At 28.3% G+C, this 22,783-nt stretch overlaps 1 protein-coding gene across 18 annotated transcripts in view; it reads left to right on the top strand.

Moving 5' to 3' along the window:
• The window catches only part of LOC145256949 (transcription factor AP-2-epsilon-like), a 275,670-nt gene that overhangs the window by 232,249 nt on the left and 20,638 nt on the right, over window positions 1-22,783 (top strand). For 8 of the 18 annotated variants that reach the window (XM_080115628.1, XM_080115633.1, XM_080115630.1 and 5 more), the window contains 3 exons: window positions 6,630-7,112; window positions 9,315-9,367; window positions 18,625-18,698. In XM_080115628.1, coding sequence (XP_079971754.1) covers window positions 6,630-7,112; window positions 9,315-9,367; window positions 18,625-18,698 — 610 coding nt within the window. Of the gene's footprint in view, window positions 1-5,578; window positions 5,890-6,629; window positions 7,115-9,314; window positions 9,368-18,624; window positions 18,699-22,783 lie in introns of those variants that run through there. The other 10 variants (XM_080115634.1, XM_080115636.1, XM_080115635.1 and 7 more) reach the window with 4 other exon arrangements.

Below are 22,783 nucleotides of genomic sequence, written 5' to 3'. Positions count from 1 at the left end.
ATATATATATATATATATATATATATATATATATATATATATATATATATATATATATATATATATATAGTTTTTCGGTGGGAAGGTATCCAAAAATTTTAAATAATTGAATTTCAACAAGGGTCGTTGATAGTGCTCAATCATAAGAGAGCAAGTTATATATATTTTAATGTAAATACAATATAATTGTAATGAATTTTTCTTTATGTAAATACAATATAATTGTAATGAATCATTTACGATTTCAATGTTATAAAAAAGATATGACTGTATTTAAATTAATATATATATATATATATAATGTATATATAAACATTATATATATATTATATATATATATATTAACATTGATTATATACATTATATATTAAAATTAAATATATATATACATTAACATTAAATATATATATATATTAATATCAAATATATATTATATATATTCACATTATATATATATACATATATATATATATATATATATATATATATATATATATATATATATATATATATCGGAGCATTTTAAAAAAATCCACCAAGCAATATTTACTTCTAACCCAATCAATGAACACCGCACGAACATCAAATTCTATAGATTCCTAAAATTAGAGGAGATTTAAATCCCATGAGTTCCATCCTTTAACATTACATTTTACATCAAGTTCATAATTTGAAAATAAATTAGTATTTATTAAGGTTCGATGTTGAACTATAACACAAATGATTTCGTTCGAAATGTTCATGAAACTGTAATCAATGAACTCAGAAAACATTCTATCATTTATCTTGTGTTTTTAAAATGTGTTTCCTCTGGATTAAAAATAAGAATAGCTAAACACAAAATATGATTATACATTCCAAATCACAATCGAGACATAAAAAATATACATTGTTATTTTTATTGAATATTAATTAATAAATCAAGGTAGATATCAAAGCTATCCACTAACTATTGTACTTTTAATTTATATTCGTATCATCTTGCTGCTATGAATATTATCTTGTATTAATTCAGATTAATGTATTTCCTGTAATAATAATCTCGTCTCTCACACACAAAAAAAAACTAATCATTGAAATTGAATACGTTTCTTAATATGATCAGCAATCAGCAGATGACTCGCCGGCCAAAAAATGAAAAGCAACATGGAATCATTCACACACACACACACACACACACACACACACACACACACACACACACACACAGAAAGAAAATTATTAGAAGAGCATTTTTATAACTGATTCATATAATTAAGATTAATCGAAGAGACGATTGCTTTAAAAATAACTCAGTAAATATATGTTTATCAAAGTGTTAAGGTCATTTAACAGTTCGACTAAATCCTATTTTTGCCCTTGTTTCTTCGGTCATTTTTTTAATTAATTTTATTAGTTACAAATATATAGATTGCAAAAGAATACTATTGTAAATGGTATGAACTAATGGGGTTCTAAATATCAACTTGTGTTTAATCAACTTTATACAATACATTGTTTCCAATCGGTATTGTGTGTGGCCGCTGAAACACTTAACATTGTTGATATGCTCTCAACCAGAACGATCCTTTTCAGAGGAAATCGTTTAGGTTAATTGCCACGATTTATTGTAGATATGGACAAAATAGAAAACAAAATGAACTGCAAGGAATGACAAGCTTTCAAGGAAAAAACTAATAATTTTTTACAAGATTTCAAATGAAATTCTCACTTGCAGATATAGAGAAGTAATGAATCATTTACGATTTCAATATTATAAAAACAAAATGAAATAATTTTGTATTGGGGGGGGATAGAAATTAAATGTTATGATGCGTTTCAACCATACAATGTTCATGTTTTTAACAACAAGTAGGATAAGTAAAAGATGAATAATAAAAGTCACATATAACTTTATTATAACATCAAAACAATTCGAAAAAGTAAAAGAAAAAAGACATCTTTATGTCATCGTATTTCGCATGACCTAAAGAGATTTCTTTTTTATTCTCTCTTTACATTTTTCGTTATTGTTCTCATGTTATAATCAAGTTATATGGAATTTTTATTATTCATCTTTTACTCAAATATATGCACATAATATATATATAACATATACATATATATATACACATATGTATATATATATGTATATTATATATATATATTATGTATATATATTTATATATATACAGATCTATTTGCTACCAGATATATACGTATATTTAAATGCGTAAGTATATATGTATACACATCTTGTACAAATACGTACGTACACACACACACACCCATGCGTGTATATATATATATATATATATATATATAATTATATATTTATATATATATATATGAATATATATATATAAATATAAATATATATATATAAATATATATATATATTTGTATATATATATATATATATATATATATATATATATATATATATATATATATATATATATTAAAGACGAACCTTTTACCATTAAAAATATGTTCTAAATTAATAGAATGCTAACCCAAAACAGTTGCTATATTTAATCCACATGAAAATCCAGGGAAACAATACTAACTGCTAACAATACAAACGCATTTTATATCGAAGCGCTGCTATCCTTACACTACGTTCATAAATGACCTCGAATATATATATATATATATATATATATATATATATATATATATATATATATATATAGTCCGTGTGTGCACGCGGCTTATGTGATTTGTCAAAACAATCTGTTCAACGGATAAGTACACCAACCATTTTATACTGTATCCTTTCAATTATGCAGCAAACGCCGTATAGAAATCGATTATTTTTACACAGATCTAGATAAAATATGAGATTCAGTTTAGTTTTCCGATTGATCTGATGTCGACGATTGATTATTTTTAGCGCAAGAGGATAATTGCAAACAGATAATGTAAAACCCTTATTTTTATTTCCGACCTCTACTTTTAGACATCATTTCTACAGAATTCAGCTAAAATATTGGCAAAATATTAAGTAATATATATATATATATATATATATATATATATATATATATATATATATATATTCATGGGGTGGGGGAAGCTATTAGTTATGTTGTGAGCGGTATCATTTCTAATTGCTATTTATTCGTTTTATTATCTTTAAGATTTTCATATTTAGAATCGGTTATAAAAAATATTAGCTTAAACCGATGTATCATGTACGAAGCATTTTGTTTTTGAAAAAGATATGTTACACTTGACTGGATTTACAGAAAGATTAGCGCTTTAAGATCACAAAAATGTACAAAGCAATTTAATGGCGTATATATGGTTTCCGTTTAAAATGTGCCGTCTTTGCATTAAGGAAAATTTTAACTTATAAAACCATAAGAGAGTATTTCATCTCATGTAATAATATATAATTGGTCATTTTTTACAATAAAGAAAATCAGCTTTTTTTTAATTCCTTTAGTTCAAACTGATCATTTGATAATGTTGTCTGAGTTAACACTACATACTCGGCGTTGTCCGGGAGTTGTTTTATCAAAAGATTAGTTTCACTTCTTTTTTGAAGTCATGCCGCTTTTAAAAACATCATCATTTAATTTTTGCGTTATCGTTTGGCCATTGAATGATTATTAGAACAAAACACCTATAAAACTATAAATAATATTTGATGTAAATAACTTTGAAATGTTTCTATATTTAATGCATAGGGATTTGTTAATAATTTTAGAGCCAGTCGGAATGACTCTCTATTCAACATTTTTACATTTCTAATTGTCACAAAGGAATTCATTCTTGTTTTTTGTTTTTTTTTACTTTTTTTTTTTTTGCTAACCAGAGATATATTCTGCTCGATTTAATTTCTTAATTAAATTATTTTAAGTAGGATTTTATACGAGTTCGTTTTAGTGCGTTTTTATTTCAATAAATAATTGTCTAAAAAGTAAAAATAATAATGTTTAGTTCATATATAGACGAGAAATAAATACAAATATATACCGACACATAAGAACTTGTCTCGTAATTTTATTAACATAAAATTTATGCTTTTCGTGGAATCCACAATTAGGTGTACAGAACCGTAAAACGTATGCAATCTATGTATATGAATTTTAAAAATAAGTCTTCAGCTTTATGATTTCTTTTATGAAGTGAACACAAATTTTAATTAGTGTTTCCGGCAAACTGCTTTGTTTTTTTTTCGGGAACTTTTAAGCACACACCCACACACGCTTCAAACTATTTTAATCAAACACAAAGAACCAATCCCAAAACGTAAAACAAGAAGTCGCCCTTTCTTAACTTGATGATAATAAAAATGCATTGGACAATTCTAACACTAAATTCACTAATTAATATGTACAATGTTGTGAACGCAGTTAAAATAGCTAGGGTTGGAATTTATGTCTGTTTTATGTTTCAATAACATGCAACTCTGATAGTCAAGCATTTTAAGCGTACAATCATTTTTTTCACCAGTCTCGGTTTAACTTTTAATTTGCAGCACTTCCTTTGGTGATCCAATTTCTAAAGAACAAAAGAAATGTACCAAAAAAAAAAAAAAAGGAAAAACAACTCCTCCTACGGAGAGTGATTGAACCAACCGGTGATGTTGTTATAAAAGGGGTTAATAAAACTTATTTTTATTGGTCGCAACTTTAAGATGTCAGAATTAGCTTGACATTGTTAAATTGCTTAGTCACCAAACCTCGTGACAACAATTCCATTATTCGCTATAATTTTATCTCAAAAAACAGCGCAGCGGCGCAGCGCTTTAAATAGACGCCTTTTGCCAAACACAGAAATGAGTTTTCTCATGTTAAACCGAAAATTTAAATGAATTGCAAGATGAAGTGAACACGGATTCATTTCGATGGGAAGCAAATCTGTTAACGTATTAGATCTTATCAAACGCTGAACTTGTGAATTGCAACCCTTTTTTGGCAATTCGTTTTATTTATTGTTCAAAAATAGAAAAAATATTCATCTTTTATAATCCGACAATAGTTATTTAAGATAATATTTTGATGAGAGTTTAAAATATATAATCTCTGCAAATATATATATATATATATATATATATATATATATATATATATATATATATATATAAGTACTGCTAATATATATATTATATATATATATATATAATAAGTACTACGATATACATATTACATATAATAAAACGCATATTTGCTCTACAACAGTATTGAGCACTTTCTTCAGGTTTTTATTAATTACCATTTCTACTATATATATATATATATATATATATATATATATATATATATATATATATATATATATATATATATATATATATATATATATGCAGAGACAATGTTTTGCTGTTATTGAATTGTGGGTAATTTGAGACTGTTTCACACTATGCGTAGCTACTTTTCAGGAAAGAAAGCCTCGTGAGTGGCTAATGAGTGTCCACTACGTTTTCGCTGTGTCCAACCCGGAAAGCCCATCGCGATATCTAGAAACAACAGCAGCAGCAGCAGCAGCGACGGCGTTGGTGGTGTCGATGTACTATTCTAATCAGTCTCTCCGACTGGAGTCGATCAATTAAACGTGTTCCCTGGACAATTAAGAAAGAAAAAGTGTGAGTGTCACTAAGGCAAGAGAAGGCAATCTAACTGGTCATGTGTCTAGGCTGCTAAGAAGAGTACACAGTTGTGTTCCATCCTGTTGTCGCTGCCCGGGGCGTTAACACGCACATCAAGCCTCATTCAGTCAGCACCTCATTCAGAAGGCACTGGGCAGCAGCAGCAGCCGTTATATGTAGGGAGAGGACTGGACACACTAACGCTAGGGGGGCCAGCCAAGTACGTGTACGTGTAAGCTTGACGAATACCACTCCTTTTCTGCCCATCCGAACAAAATATGCCGGCAGCGTACGGAATTTGGGAGTCTGAGGTGGATAAATTTTACATGTTTCTTTTTTTCTTTTTTCTTTATATCATCGTTGTTTCTAACCCTAACCATATTCTCTCCACTTTTATTTTTTTTATTGAAATCACCCGTTATTTGTTGTTAATGTACGATGCAAATATAGCACGTTTATGTTTGTAATGTGTTTATACACTTCATTTCAATTTTCTAATATGTGTTCTAAGATTTAATCTACTTTGGCTCTGTGAACAGAGTAAAAGTAGATTCGTTATCTCGGAAACTCGTTGAACGCATTTCATTTGCAGAGTAAAAATTATGTAAATAAAGGAGGTCGAACCGTTGGTTCATGTCATGGACAAAATGTTTTAATAGCTTGAAGGAGAGGGGGGGGGAGATAGTAAGGGGCTTTGTTGTTGATAATGCTTTTGTTTCCGTTTCATATGAAAATGCCTCTTACCCTAATTCACAGTCTGTTTCTCTTTCTACTGCTGTCTCTCTTTCGTTCGAAACGCACACATACATATATTTGTGTATGTGTGTGTGTGTGTGAGAGAGAGAGAGACAGAGAGAGAGGGGGTTTGCTTACAACGTGTGTTCATAAACGTATTTATTTCTAACTTCGTTTTGTTGTTTACTATTCACGTTTAGTTTTCGTTCACGTTTTATTAACTTGACGTGTATACTTGAATTAATATTCATTAAGCGAGTCAATTTATTGTTTTATTTTTATGTCTGTTTTAATTTGTTTCTCTATTTTGTTTCAGGATCGTCGGGATTTGGTCAGTACGCATGGAGGTTTAGGGCAACTAGTCACCTCCGTGGGAACATCTGGGTCTTTTAGTTCTGCCCCTCGATTATCCCATACGCCGACGACAGATTTTCAACCACCGTACTTTCCTCCTCCGTATAATTTGCCACCTCAACAACCGGTAGATTTTCACCATCCACATGTCCAAACTGACCCTTACACGCATCTTAACAGTTTTCACCAGGGTGCACAGCAACACTACCACCAATTGCACCCCCCGGAGAGGAACGTTCTCAGGCATAGGGAAGATGCGTTACACAACATGTCATCCGGCTTACCGGGTGCGTATGACTCACGAAGGACGGACTACTCTGGAGTGCGAAGACCCGAAGTTTTGATGCACGGTGGCCATCATGGTCTAGGAATTACGGAACAAGATCCTTCACTACTTCCACTTCATACAGGTGGAGCGATCTCCGGCTTAGAAGATGGTCCACAGGTAAGTTATTAACTTCGTGCTTTCAATCTTCTTTCTGTTTTTGTTTTGTTTTTTTTTTGTTTTTGTTTTTGTTTTGTTTTTTTCCCATTCACCACATACATGCAATTTCAATAATGTTCCTGCACTAATCGACACTATATTTCATAAATCATGTTTGGAACAAATTATTTCTAATTATCAAAATCATGAACGCAAGCAATCACATTTCTGTTTAACATGATCCTCTACGTTTGTTATCTGTATATAGATTATCTTTGTAGCTAACGTTGTCATCCTCAGATTTCATTTTTATTTTCATTCTGAAGTGTCTGAATTTTACATGAAAAAGAACAACTATATTCTAAATGTTGTAAAAGGGCTTTCCTATTAAAATATTTGCTAACTCAACCTTTTACACAGTGCAGTGTTGTGTCATTGTTAAACTACCGACATAATCGTTTACTGTCGAAATCATATGACATTTTCCCTTCATTTTTGTTGTACTACTATACAATTGAAATTTCTTATGAACTGTTCTTTTTCATCTAAAAATTTAATAATTTAATTGTTTTTTATCAAATTTGTATTTTTTATCACAATTTTGTTTTAATAATAAGAGTTTTATTCAATCTTTGTTTACATATTGAATCTTTCGACATTTTAAATGTTTATATTTCTTTCTGTAATCAAACAAAATCTCTATACGTGTAAAATTATATTTTTCGATCTGTTTAAGCAAATTGTAAGTTTTTCATTAACCCTGCCTCTGCTTGCCATTTGAAACATTTCTCTTTCTGATGCTTACTTTTTGCTGGTCTTAAGCATCTTACTTAATTGATTGTTACTTGATTTTTAAACGAAAATTCTCATCTGTTATGTTATTCTTTTTAGTTTTAAGCCACGATTATACATTTGAATAAACTAATTGTATCTGAATTTTTAGAATCAATTGTAATATTTACGTATTCAATTTACATTTAAAAATTGGTTTATTTGATTATTTAAATAATTTCATTCATAAAAGAAAATATGATCGTATTAAATCTGCTTTTGATTACTTTTAATATAAGTAAAATGAACTTAATTTCTTAATTATATAAACACTAAAAGAAATCAACACCATAATCGGAAACATCTATCCGAACTATTAAATATTATTTGGATAAAAAAGCAATAGTAAAAGATAAAACGATCAGAGTAAAGATAGAAATACCACAGCAAATAATATTCTATTAGGGAGTATATTGCATCATCATTATTATTATCATTATTATTATTGTTATTGTTATTGTTATTATCATTATTATTATTATTATTATTATTATTGTTATTATTATTATTATTATTATTATTATTATTATTATTATTAATTCGAATATTAGCCGTAAAAAATAGGTTATTTAAATCAAGAATCAGAATAAATGTCTGTCATTTTAAAAGTGTTAGTTTTAGGGGTCTGCTTTTGATATTGTATTTTCAAAAAAAAATAAGCATTGTCATATATGCATATTCGATATTTTGGATACTTAAAATGCTAAATTTTTAAAATGTTATTGTTGAGAATAGATACATTAATGTATTTCCAATAATAATATTGCTTACAATTTAAGTCAATGAACTATTTTACGTATCCAGCTATTTGAAACTGTTGATTAACGATTAGGAAAAACTAGTATAAAATGCGGTTTTACATCAAATTCATTTGTAAATGAAAAACAAAATGTAAAACATATTTCCAATGATTTAAGAAGCTTTTGATTTCATAATAATTGTTATCTGTAAATAGAATTTATGAATAACAATTCGAATGAAAACAAAATCACAAATGCAGGCACATGCGTGTACAAATGCCCTGAAAAGAAAAAAAAACTTTATTGTTGTGTGTATTTGAATGGCGCGCACGTATGTGAGTGTATGTGGGTTTCTGTGCTGAAAAATGATGTTTTGTGTGTGCACATATAAAACTATGCTTTTTATTATCGTTATACCGATTGAGCTGGTGTAATATTAATTTCAATAGGTAAGCTAGCATAACGTGTCAGCATAACTTGTAGAATCCTAACCTGTGTCTCTTGTGTTGATATGATTAAAGTGCCGTTTGAAATATATCTTAACGTTGTAAAAATACGGTTTCTGTATTATATCTACTTTTGTGTATGATCGTCCAACTTTCTGGTGTGAATATTTTTTTTTACTGATTCCCTCTTTCCTCACCTTTTTAAGAATCAACTCTTCTTCTTTCCTCCTCCCAACTGGATGGAGCAAAAAGGAAACGTGAGTAATTAGGTTCCATTTAATCCTTCTTTTTCTTATTATTCATTTTCTACTCATTTTCGTTGCCTCCTATTCGTACACCTACTACTACGCCCTCACCCTCTCTCTCTCTTTCCTTCTTTCGTTCTCTTTGTCTCTTTCACCATTCAACAGACTTTCATAACTGGAAATAAACTAGTCACGCTAACCTGCAGATGTATACAAATTTGTTATTCAATATAACAACGTGTGAGAAAAGGACGAAAATATTAAAAGTTGACTTACAATCGATGCTTATCGTTCAGGTTTAGTGCACGTTTAATCAGTTTAAAACTATATTTTATTATATATATTATTTTTTTCTTTGAAAGACATCGCGATTTTAAGAGGCGGTTACTTCAGTAACGATATTTTATGGTTGCAACCTAAATATGCATTAAAATTTATTAAACGGCACATGACTCGGAATTTTAATGTACAAAGAAAACAGCAAAAAAATATTTAATGAATATATTCTGAGAATAATATTTATTTTTAATTCACACAAAGTTCCATTAATATATTAAATAGGGGAAACACACGCAAATTTATATTGAAATTTCTGTTATAATTGTTGTAGTTTGAAGTCGTTGTTAGACAGTATGTAAGCGTCTTGTCTTTTCAATATATATGTGTGTCCTTTCGTCTTAATCTGGCCCGAACATGAAACAACCATTGCTTACTATCACGCCGTCTCAGTTGAGAATATTTGATCATTGTAAATGTCTTTATAAACATACTCAGCTGTCGTCAATACAACCCTAATTCAATAGGCAAGTTTTTTCACAACTGTCGAAAAGGTTATCCTCTCGACTAAGCCCTACTTTAGAATATCTTATGTCAATCGCCATCCCCTTCAGCTTACACCCTTAGGCGAGTTCAGCTACCAGTTCACACCTATCACTTGTCTATTGTAATTCTATTCCCAACAACACACTTCGCCAGTTCACCGTATTGTTATCTTAGAGAAAGAAAACTTTGTCCTTGCGAAAGGAGAACAACGTCGAAAATGAGGATCGTCTAATCGTCAAATTCTAATTCGGAGGATTTCCGACGTAGATATTCCAAATACAAATCACGAGAACTGAGAAACTTCTGAAATTAGTTTCTCTTTATTCGGCTTTTCGTATCGTATCTTCTTATATTTGTAAATTTTAAGAAATGATTTGCTACAATATTTTCGAAATTTTTACCAGTTCACATACGAATCTCCACAGGTAAATGGCGTTGGTGTAATTATTATTTATATAATGATGATAAACACTAGATCTATCTTCATCTTTACTGTTTTATATTTTCGTATTTAAAATAAGCACCACATATATATTCAATTCTCGTAATAATTTATGGGGAAACTATTAGTTATACATCTTAAATAATGTAATAAAACAGTGATAGATATTTATTCTTCAGGGTAAATGTGCAAAACTACATTAACTGATTGCTTTCTACTTTCGACTTGACCTCCAACTTACATAAGGTACTTTTCAAGTGTGAAAGAAGAAATGTACTGATAATGAAAATAGAATTTAACGCAATTCTTAGATACGGAAGAGACTTTTGGTTGGGAGTACCTGATAATACACTTCGTATTTTCTATTTTCAATCTAAGAAGGTTTTTTTATTATTTTTATCTTAAATAAAAAGTTATTTTGGAGGCAACCGGATTATCCCTACATTAAAAACCGACATTATGTCTTATTCTTCCGTCGTGGGTGTGCAAGAGGTTAACGTTAGTCGAGAACACGAAAAAAGCACTTATTATTTGTCTGCCTACCATTCATAAAATATAAGTTCATTATATTCTCTCTATAAAATGGTATTGTGTAAGGTAGTACGTAAAATAGTATGTGTATCACTTGCTAAATAATCCAACGCAATATAGACATTTTTGTTTGTTTCTTTGTAGATAGTTTTATCAAATACGTTATTTAATTACAGTATTTTGGCGTATTTGAAAGCATGTGGGATATGTGATATTAATATCTATAATTGTATTTGCGCACATACGAATTGTATGATATTTATGAGTGCTTAAACACGCACACACTACCTAATATCAATATACGTATGTTACTGCATTTGAATACGTTAATGTTATGCGATATCAGGACATGTAATTGTATTTATATCGCATACAAGTTATGTGATATCAATTGCACATGTATGACATAGATTTGCTGTAAGATAAATTAATTTGATAGCCTTTATAGTTGCTACTTTTATCCTAAAACTAGACTTCTAAGTGTTAAAGCAATTTAAACCAAAGCACATAATAAAACTGTTAAGAAACCAACTACATATGAAATTAATTTTTAAGTAAAATCAAACTTGAGAGAATGTTAACAGAAATCGATTAAGCGATCTTAACATAAAAAGCAGCTTTTTACGCTTACAAAGAAAGATTTTTAGATTCAATATGTGTTATTTTTCGGATTTTGGGGTGTATTACATTGTTCAGTGATTTTGTTTGAAATATATTGATGGTTTCAAGAATAGATTGATCGATACAAAGATGCAAAGAAAATATTGATGAGTACAAAGAATATATTAATGAACACAAAGAATATATTAATGACAACAAAAATGTATTAATGACCACAAAGAATGTATTAATGACCACAAAGAATGTATTAATGACTACAAACAATATATTAATGACCAAAAAGGATATATTAATGACCACAAAGGATATATTAATGAGCACAAAGAATATATTAATGACCACGAAAAATATATAATTATCACCACAAACAATATATTTATGACCACAAACAATATATTAATGACCAAAAACAATATATTAATGACCAAAAAGGATATATTAATGACCACAAAGGATATATTAATGAGCACAAAGAATATATTAATGACCACGAAAAATATATAATTATCACCACAAACAATATATTTATGACCACAAACAATATATTAATGACCACAAAGAATGTATTATGACCACAAACAATATATTAATGACCAAAAAGGATATATTAATGATCACAAAGTATATATTAATGACCACAAAGTATATATTAATGACCACAAACAATATATTAATGACCACGAAAAATATATAATTATGACCACAAACAATATATTAATGACCACAAAGATATATTAATGACTATAAAGAATATATTAATGACCACAAAGTATATATTCATGACCAAAAACAATATATTAATGACCACAAACAATATATTAATGACCACAAACAATATATTAATGATCACAAAGTATATATTCATGACCACAAACAATATATTAATGACCACAAACAATATATAAATGACCACAAAGAATGTATTAATGACCACAAACAATATATTGATGAGCACAAAGAATATATTAATGACCACAAAGAATGTATTAATGACCACAAAGAATATATTAATGACCACAAAGAATGTATTAATGACCACAAACAATATATTAATGACCAAAAAGAATATATTAATGACCACTAAGAATGTATTAATGACCACAAACAATATATTAATGACCACAAAGAATGTATTAATGACCACAAACAATATATTAATGACCACAAAGAATGTATTAATGACCACAAACAATATATTAATGAGCACAAAGAATATATCAATGACCACAAAGAATATATTAATGACCACAACGAATGTATTAATGACCACAAACAATATCTTAATGAACACAGAGAATATATTAATGACCACAAAGAATATATTAATGACCACAAAGAATATATTAATGACCACAACGAATGTATTAATGACCACAAACAATATCTTAATGAACACAAAGAATATATTAATGACCACAAAGAATATATTAATGACCACAAAGAATATATTCATGGCCACAAAGGATATATTAATGACCACAAAGAATATATTAATGACCACAAAGAATATATTAATGACCACAACGAATGTATTAATGACCACAAACAATATCTTAATGAACACAAAGAATATATTAATGACCACAAAGAATATATTAATGACCACAAAGAATATATTCATGGCCACAAAGGATATATTAATGACCACAAAGAATATATTAATGACCACAAAGAATATATTAATGAGCACAAAGAATATATTAATGAGCACAAAGAATATATTAATTACCACAAAGAATATATTAATGAGCACAAAGAATATATTAATGACCACAGAGGATATATTAATGACCACAAAGAATATATTAATGAGCACAAAGAATATATTAATGACAACAAAGAATGTATTAATGAACATAAAGGATATATTAATGGTCAAAAAGAATATATTAATGGCCACAAAGAATAGATTAATGTGCTAAAATATGATTTCAATATTTCAAAAAAGACTGCAATTAAGATTGTCTTATAAGAATGTCATTTTAAGAAAGTTTATGAAAAATCTAAACACATGGTGAGGGAATTTGGATTTGGGATGAAATTTAGCACACCAACATGTCTGAATATCTGATTATATGTAACACACCTGGTGTTTTTTGTTATTCTATTTAAAATATAATTCATTTGTGTTTGAGTTATTGATATGACAAACATGAGATTAGAATTATATATATATATATATATATATATATATATATATATACATATCATTGAAATTGAAATTGAAGTGAGATTCATAATTTGTTTTGTCTGGCATCTAATTAATACAGAGTTGATAACACAAGAAATACCTGAATCCATTGTTGATTTTCAGGTTTTCTTTTGACAAACCAATGTTTCAGACAATCGGTGTCCTGTGTTTGTAATATAAAACACATCCATAGAGAAAGATGTAAAAGAACAACAAATAAGCAAATGTTCATATACCTAATTCGGGACCTGTTTGTCTAAATCAGGTGGAAGCTAGTCTTTCAATTTGATATGTACAGACAGTTCGGAGTGCTATTCTTTCTTTTAGGTTTTCACCGTTTCTCGTGCAATCGGTGTATCTTTTAGATGAGCCGGCGACCTATATTCTGCCTCAAAAGAATATCTTTTCGTCTATTTAAAGAATTCATCCACCGGGGTTCATGTAAACTTCCATCGGAATAAATAGAAAAGGTTTTCTGATAAAAGCTCGTGAAGATATCGTCTTTATAAGAGTTTCAAAATTATGTTTATTAAAACTGTAACTTTTTCGACAAGATTGTAACATAGTTCAATGGGGAAACACTACATGCTCGTTCGTTATTCTTTCTCTTGTCATGAGCAATATATGATTTGCATGTGAGTTATTCTTGTGGTTTACTATTGGACGATATTGTTAAGATAATTGAGGATTGAAGAACCTACGTTGCATTATTCCTACAAAGATTCAAAAATGATGCACCTTGCTTTTTTCATTTGACTAAAACAAGTGAACAAAAGAGAAAGTATAAGATGTTTAAACAAATTAAATTAACATCTTATAAATGTATTGCAATAGAATATTTAATTTAGTTTCTTTGAAACCTTCAAATTAATAATAGTGATTGTGTTAGTTGCTTCTATACACTGCTTGCCATGTACATTATTCGCTTGCAATAAAAATGCTACTATACACAAACCGTTAAGACATTAAAATAATATATAGAAACGTATATTTCCTCTTGGGGAACAATATATCCCAGCCTTCTTTTACATATCAATTTCATAAATATATTAGTTTTTAGTTTTTAGTTTATATTTCTAGCATTATGTTTTGCATCACTAAATTTTATTTATCGTTTATTTTACTTTTATCGAAATTCATAATGGGTTGTATTTTCTTTCGTTTCTTACTTATATGCTGTTTGAATATTTTTATAAACATTTCAATTAAATATACTTTTTCGATTCGCTCAACAATAGAAATACTCCTTTTTGTAGACAATGTCCACATCAAACGGAATTAGTTTCATTCATAATCAATATCGTTTTGCAAATACAATGTAGAAATTCGTTAAATGTGGTTTACTTTGATTTGTTTTTAAACTCCGTAACAATACGGTAATATTTCATGATAGAATGTAATGAAAACCCTATTTATTCTATAATTATAATGCGTTAAAGCGATTTGTTTTAGAATAAATACGTAAAGTTGTATCTGGGAAAAGAGACAAAGGGATTTTTTTTAATATTCCTGTTCTTGACATACATTTAACTTCTAATATTTGTAAATTTGGTAATTCGTGTCAATTATTCCCTATTATCGATACCGTATAATATTTATCTTCATGCACTTAATCATAATTTGTTAATATGAATGTTAATAATAACTTACACGGGAATAATTATCATCATTTCATTAATATATTTGATGAAAACATAAATTATGTATCGAATATTCTCATTATGTGAAAGATTAAACAATAAAAAACATTACATGTAAATATCTTCTTAATTGTTGTTTTGTTCATTTTTTTAATAATCGAGTCATTACTAAAAGTTTGACGTTTTATAATATTTCTTCTTCAATTCATTCATTTTTATTCTCTCTCAATCTCTTTTCCTTATATCTTGTTTCTCCATCTCTCTCTATTTATCTATCTATCTCTTGCACGTTTAAATAGACACGTATTGATTAACACAGTTAACTTTTACGTAAACTTTATAGAGTGCAAATCCGTAAACTCCAAATTAAGATTATTTAAAGCAATAAAGACTCTTCGAAAGATTAACTCATATATATATATATATATATATATATATATATATATATATATATATATATATATATATATATATATGCCTGTGTGTTATTTCTATAAGTGGCAATCAATCTTGCAAATTCCTAAACTGTATAATGGTTAATTGTCTAAGCAATTATTCTTGTATTTTCCTTTTTAATTATCTTTAAATTTCTCAATTAATTTGATGTTTCGAAATTTTAAATTGCCTCGCAAATCAATATTCCTCATTCATTTTTTAAAGTCTTTTCTCCGATTCTCTTTGAAATGGCCAATTAAGCTTCTGATTAATGTAAACAGCGATACTTTATCATATTTGGTCTTTTACACAGTCAAATCGTGTAAATAAATCTAAATACAACCGAATCGTGTTTGCCTGTGTTTCTCTGATTTCTTTCTAGGATAAGACAAGTAAATTTTATAAATTACTTCACAATTCCCATCTTTACGAGTGTTTTCGTAACAAGTTAGATAAATTATATTTTTACTTAAAATATAAAACAAAAATCCATGGAAATTGCATTTTTAAATTTCATAATAATTTCTGAAGTAATTATTGTAATGATTGATGATGGAATATGGTTTTTGGTTGACTAAAAGTTATATTTTTTAATAATTATTCCAGTGTTAAATCATTACTTTCAGAATGTCTTATTAATCACATATATGAAATATGGACACAATATTCAACAAATGACGTTGAATTTATACTTTATATTTATGTAGGTTAGACAATTGCATTTGATCTACGGTTGAAAAATCTTAAAGATGCATTTCTTAATTCATCAATTTTCTTTCTAATACTAAATAGACATATTATTTCATATGCTTCAACTATTTCTATCACTTATGAGTTAAAATGTGTACAATAGAAAACATTTATTTTATATTTGTAATGATTTTGTTCTAAATAAATTCAGGGGCATATGAATTACACCACAATGAATTTATGACATTAGAAATTTATTTTCATATACTTTTAATTATAATCTGAATTGAAAAGTATATTTACTTATAAGAAATATTAAATCACGAATTATGGTTGTGGAATTCGAAATATTATTTATTGATAAAGTATACATTCTGTCCATATAATTTTGACAAATATAAATGAGAAACAAAAATTTGATTGATTTTTACAATTTCAATACTTTAAAATGCTATTATTAATATTATACTATAATTTTTTTCCAATTTCAATTCTTTAAAATGTTATTATTAATATTTTATTATACTTATTTTCCAATTTCAAGACTTTAAAATTATTATTATTATTATTATTATTATTATTATTATACTATAATTTATTACAATTTTATTTCTTTATTATACTATAATTTTTTCAATTATAATTCCTTAAAATATTATTATCAGTTTTATACTATGATTTAAAAAAAATTATTTACTTAAAATATTATTATTAATATTATACTATATTTTTTTACAATTTTACATTTGAATACGGAGAAAAGTTAGAAATCGCAAATATAAAACAAATTCTATCATTACATTTAACAGATAAAACTATACGTAGAAAATAGAGAAACGTTAAATATTTTTGTTTCAAGCCACCTTTTTGATTTGAAATGCTGACTTAAAAATTTATGTTGATGAGAATTGCTTCTAGACTATTAAAAATTCTAACATAATTGTGGGGCAATTCATGATCCAAGCTAATATTTACACGTCATTCGAGTAAGTTTCGATTATTCTCAAATTAATAATTTGCCTGATGCTCCCAAATATCGGTCAAGCGTGATAAATTATATAAAGTTCAAGTAGTTGATATTTTTCCTGTTCGAATATATTTAGAAAAATTCGTTTCTTGAATGAAAAGTGGATATTTATTGTTTAAAAACTTGTCTACGTAAAGCGTGGTCTTCTTGAATAGATGAAGGTTCTTATATTAAAAACTAAAATAACTCTATTCCAAAGATTACAGAATAAATGTTACAAACTAGCAAATACCATAAATCTGTTCCGATTTCCGATTCGAAACAGATAGCAAGTCTTTCTTATATGCCAAAAAATATCTGTTATAATTCAAATCGTCGTAGCCGAAGTTACAGAATAAATATTTCAGTTATTTATCGAAAAAATAGTTACATTTGCTTTCGCGATATGCAACAATCATCGAAAAGTTTTGTTTACCTTTAAATATCATACGTCGAATATAACATTATATCATTATTCTTATATTACAAAGGTCATGGCGCTTTAATCGATCTAAAAAAAAAAACAACTGAAATTCCTATTTATTCTATTTTTATTTCACTCAGAAAAAATATGGAAGCATAACTTTTTCCTCTCTTTTTAATTTAACAAATATTTAGTTTTAATAATGTTTTCTCATTCAAACAATACGCTAAAAATATACAGAAAGAACTTTCATCTACTTGGAATTCATCTAGTAAACCTTTGCAAAAGTTTTTTTATCTCAATAATTCTGTTTTAAGCTTATATTTCTTATAATTCAATTAATCACAGTAAAATATTTTAAAAATATTTCTTAATCAACTTTTCCTGTTATTTTCTTCTTTAAAGACCAGCGTGTAGACTTTGTGTTTCCGATTAATCATACCATTTCTTTTGTTTCTTTCTTTTTGGTCGCTCACTGGCAGAATCCAGTGGAAGACTCCGGAAACTATATTGCCGGGGAACATAACACAGTAATACGTAAAGGTGAGTGAAGATCGAACTTGTTATGAACAATGCGCGTAAATATTACGAATTCAATAACATTAATGAATATACTTCACATTACAACTGAGGATTTTGGATTTAGAACAACTGCAAAGAAAGATCATATTTTAAATTGGCAAATATTATATTTTGATCCATATCAAATATCATATATATATATATATATATATATATATATATATATATATATATATATATATGAGACTAGTAAATTGCATCGAGAAAAACAACTAATATGATCTCAAAGCAGTTATATCTGAACGTTACGTTTAATATTTCTATGCTTTATTTAAGTGCATTTGGGCGTGTGGTGTAGTTTACCTTCAAGCGGTAATGGAGAACGGGTTAACGCATCCGATTACAGAGATTAAGGAATGTATTTTCAAAACATTATTAATTTATTATCTTTAAAATTTCATATTTAATAATTTATTTTTAGTGAATCTTAAACGACAAGACATTGTTTTGCTTTTGTGAATAATTTTTAGAAATTATAATTTCTCTATATAAAACTAATCGATGTATATAGAAAATACCATTTTCACGATTCAATAATAAATAGATTTTAACATTTAAAAGTACTTTAAAAGTGTCAGTTTGTGGACTACACTTGATTTTAAACACTAGTTGTCATGTTTATGTTATTATTGCAAAGTGATGAAAAATGTAATGAAAGAAAAATAACATTATATATATATATATATATATATATATATATATATATATATATATATATATTCAGAATGTGAGAGGTTATATATAATTATTTCCACAGCCCAAAGAACGCCGCAGCCCACAAGAGTCATGCCAGCCAGTGGTTCCGGTTCGTTGGCTGGCATGGCTCTTGTGGACTTCGGCGTTCTTTGGGCTGTAGAAATAATTATATATATATATATATATATATATATATATATATATATATATATATATATATAGTAATTTATAAAATATATATGGCGACTAAGCTACACTGAATATTCGGCGTTTCATCCACTCTAGGATTCCTCAGGCTTATGCCGCATAAGCCTGAGGAATCCTAAGCCAAATATTCAGTGTAGCTTAATCGCCATATATATTTTATAAATTACTAACTAGCTCTACCTACGCATTGAGCAGTTTTGAAGTAAATACTTAAAGTTTACGCATAAGTCTATACTCTCGTATATTAATTTTATGTGAGTAAATGAAGTAGTTATATATATATATATATATATATATATATATATATATATATATATATATATATATATATATATATAGAGAGAGAGAGAGAGAGAGAGAGAGAGAGAGAGAGAGAGAGAGGGGGATGGGGGGGAGATAGATAGATAGATAGATAGATAGATAGATAGATAGATAGATAGATAGATGTTATTTGTTTTTGATTTTGGGATACGTTTTGAATGAATTCAATTATTTACGAAAGTGCATTTTTACCTAAATGCGAGTTGGGAATTATTTTTCCTTTAACCAACTTGGTACCCCCACATGGGGAGCGAGATACATATTGTTTTTAAAATATAATTATCCACTGACACGTGTTTCGTCGTCTATGACTCATCAGAGTGGCTGAATCTAGCGAGATTCGAAATCCGGACCCTGCGGTAATGACTCATTACCACAGGGTCCCGATCTCGCTAGATTCAGCCACTCTGATGAGTCGTAGACGACGAAACACATGTCAGTGGATAATTATATTTTAAAAACTATATATATATACATATATATATATATATATGTATATATATATATATATATATATATATAAGAATACCATGCCACTATTTTAATTTAGAATCCTCGAAACGTTTTAATTCCGCATAACCGCAAGTACAAATTAACTGGATCAGACAAAATTGAAAGTAGCTTCCGTATGGGTGTATACGTATGCACAAAGGCTCTCAGAAGCACACACACACACACACACACACACACACACACACACACATATATATATATATATATAATATAGACGCACACAGTAGCGCGCGCGTGCGTGCTGAATAACGCATCTCCATGTCATGATTCTCTTGACCTTGTTGTTCGTCCAGTCTACAATTGGTGAGCTCTTGGCAAGCAACTCTGATTACCAGTGCCATCTGGAGTGTTTGCCCGGGGGTAGCAAGGAACTGGCTTTCTTTACATGGCCTCCACCCCAACTCACAGCTCAACTTGCTTGCCTGTCAGTGTCTGCTCAACTTGGTGTTCTCTCAGCAATATCAACTCAACAAAGACGCCAGTGCATCTTTCGTCATCATTCAAGCAGCTTTCACAGTTCTACGATGCAGCCCCCATTTTACTTTTTTTTTTCTCTATCGACTTTGTCTCTTCTTCTTCTTCTTCTTCTTCTTCTTCTTCTTCTTCTTCTTCTTCTTCTTCTTCTTCTTCTTCTAGTCCTTATTAACGCACTGATTTCTATTGATAATTTCCAATAGTCGCAGCACACTCACTCTAATCCCATTTGTTCAGATTAGTTCTTTTCGTCCTAATTAACAAACGTTTCTCTCACAGTCAATGCCATTTCCAGCTTCGTCTTCAACTAATTTATAATACCTTTTTTTATTCATAAATAGTTTTAGTTTTTATTTTCCAATGAATAAAAAAGATTATTTTTTGAATATACAACTAACATTACAATAAAAACATCGTGATTACTGGACATACATCTACACAACAAATTGCATATTTTAATATTTCAAGAATATAAATGTGCACGTCTGCGCATATACAATAAACATGCGCATATCTACGCAAGCATTTACCTGTTGGGACTTTACACAAATAATTTTCAACGAATCTTAAAGCAACGTGCGCTTACAAGTTTATTGATTGGGCGATCTTATTCCGAGTTTCCAACTGATTGACTTCATTGTTAATAAAATGTTAGCGATTTTTTTAATGATTCAAGCAATAAAAAACAAACAATCAGAAATTATAATCATCAAGGTTTTATATTTGTCATAGGAGTAAAATTTGATTACTAGTTAAATTCTGTACATATTACACATATATAAACGCACGTATGTACATTTAAAAAAAAGTAAGTAAGCATCTGTTTGCTACCAGGAATTTTACAAACTGACATCGTTAAGTTTGTTAAGGTTATGAAAACTAAATTCTGAATAAAAAAAAACGATATTGATTCAGCAAAAGTGAACAAAATGAAAACACAAACGGTCTTGCTGGATATTAAGTGAGAATAACATAAATAGCAAATATCATGTGTTAACTAAGCAAAAAACGGAACGGGAATACATAGAAGATTAAAAACATTACACACACACACACACACACACACATACACACACACACACACACCAATTTGTTTAGTTTGCAAGGTTGGATATAAACAAAGAATACTGTAGAGTGACAAATTAAACTCGTACAGAATGCGAATGTGTGACTCATAGAAGCGGCTACCTAACAGAGATGTCATCTTAGGCTGCTTGACAACACTTTGTAGCATTCTTTCTTTATATCCAGTCCTGTAGATAAAATAACTGTTCATTTGGCAATAATAGATATGCAAATGATAGCGTCAACAAAAGCGGTTTAATAATTTATATCCGAAATTGCAGGATTCTTTATCCAGTCCCGAGTATTAAACAATCGTTTATTTAGTAATATTATGTATGCATATATATATATATATATATATATATATATATATATATATATGTGTGTGTGTGTGTGTGTGTGTGTGTGTGTGCGTGCGTGCACACACATAAATGTGTATATATATATAACATATATATAATCCAAATTTAATATTACTAAAGATTAAACAGTTATATGTTCCAGTCCCCTTTCAAGTTTCAGTAATATATATGGTTTTATATCGCTATGATATACGATTAAGTATTGCATTCTTAAATACGTAGATTGGACAGCGATTTTATTTTTATTTTCTTTCATTGGTTTCTATGTGAAAACCTTTTGTTTATGTTTCCATTAAATATTTTAATTCTTTCCTAAAGAACAATTGCAATACTATAAAGAACAAGTATAACACTATATGAATATACACTATATAAAATACTAGTCACTATCTACATATATTACAATGA

This window comes from Euprymna scolopes, chromosome 3 (genome assembly GCF_053919585.1).
Source record: "Euprymna scolopes isolate OS-2025 chromosome 3, ASM5391958v1, whole genome shotgun sequence".
NCBI classification, from domain to species: Eukaryota; Metazoa; Mollusca; class Cephalopoda; order Sepiida; family Sepiolidae; genus Euprymna; species Euprymna scolopes.
Note: the sequence above shows the minus strand (reverse complement) of the source record. Positions and strands in the feature narration are given on the sequence as shown.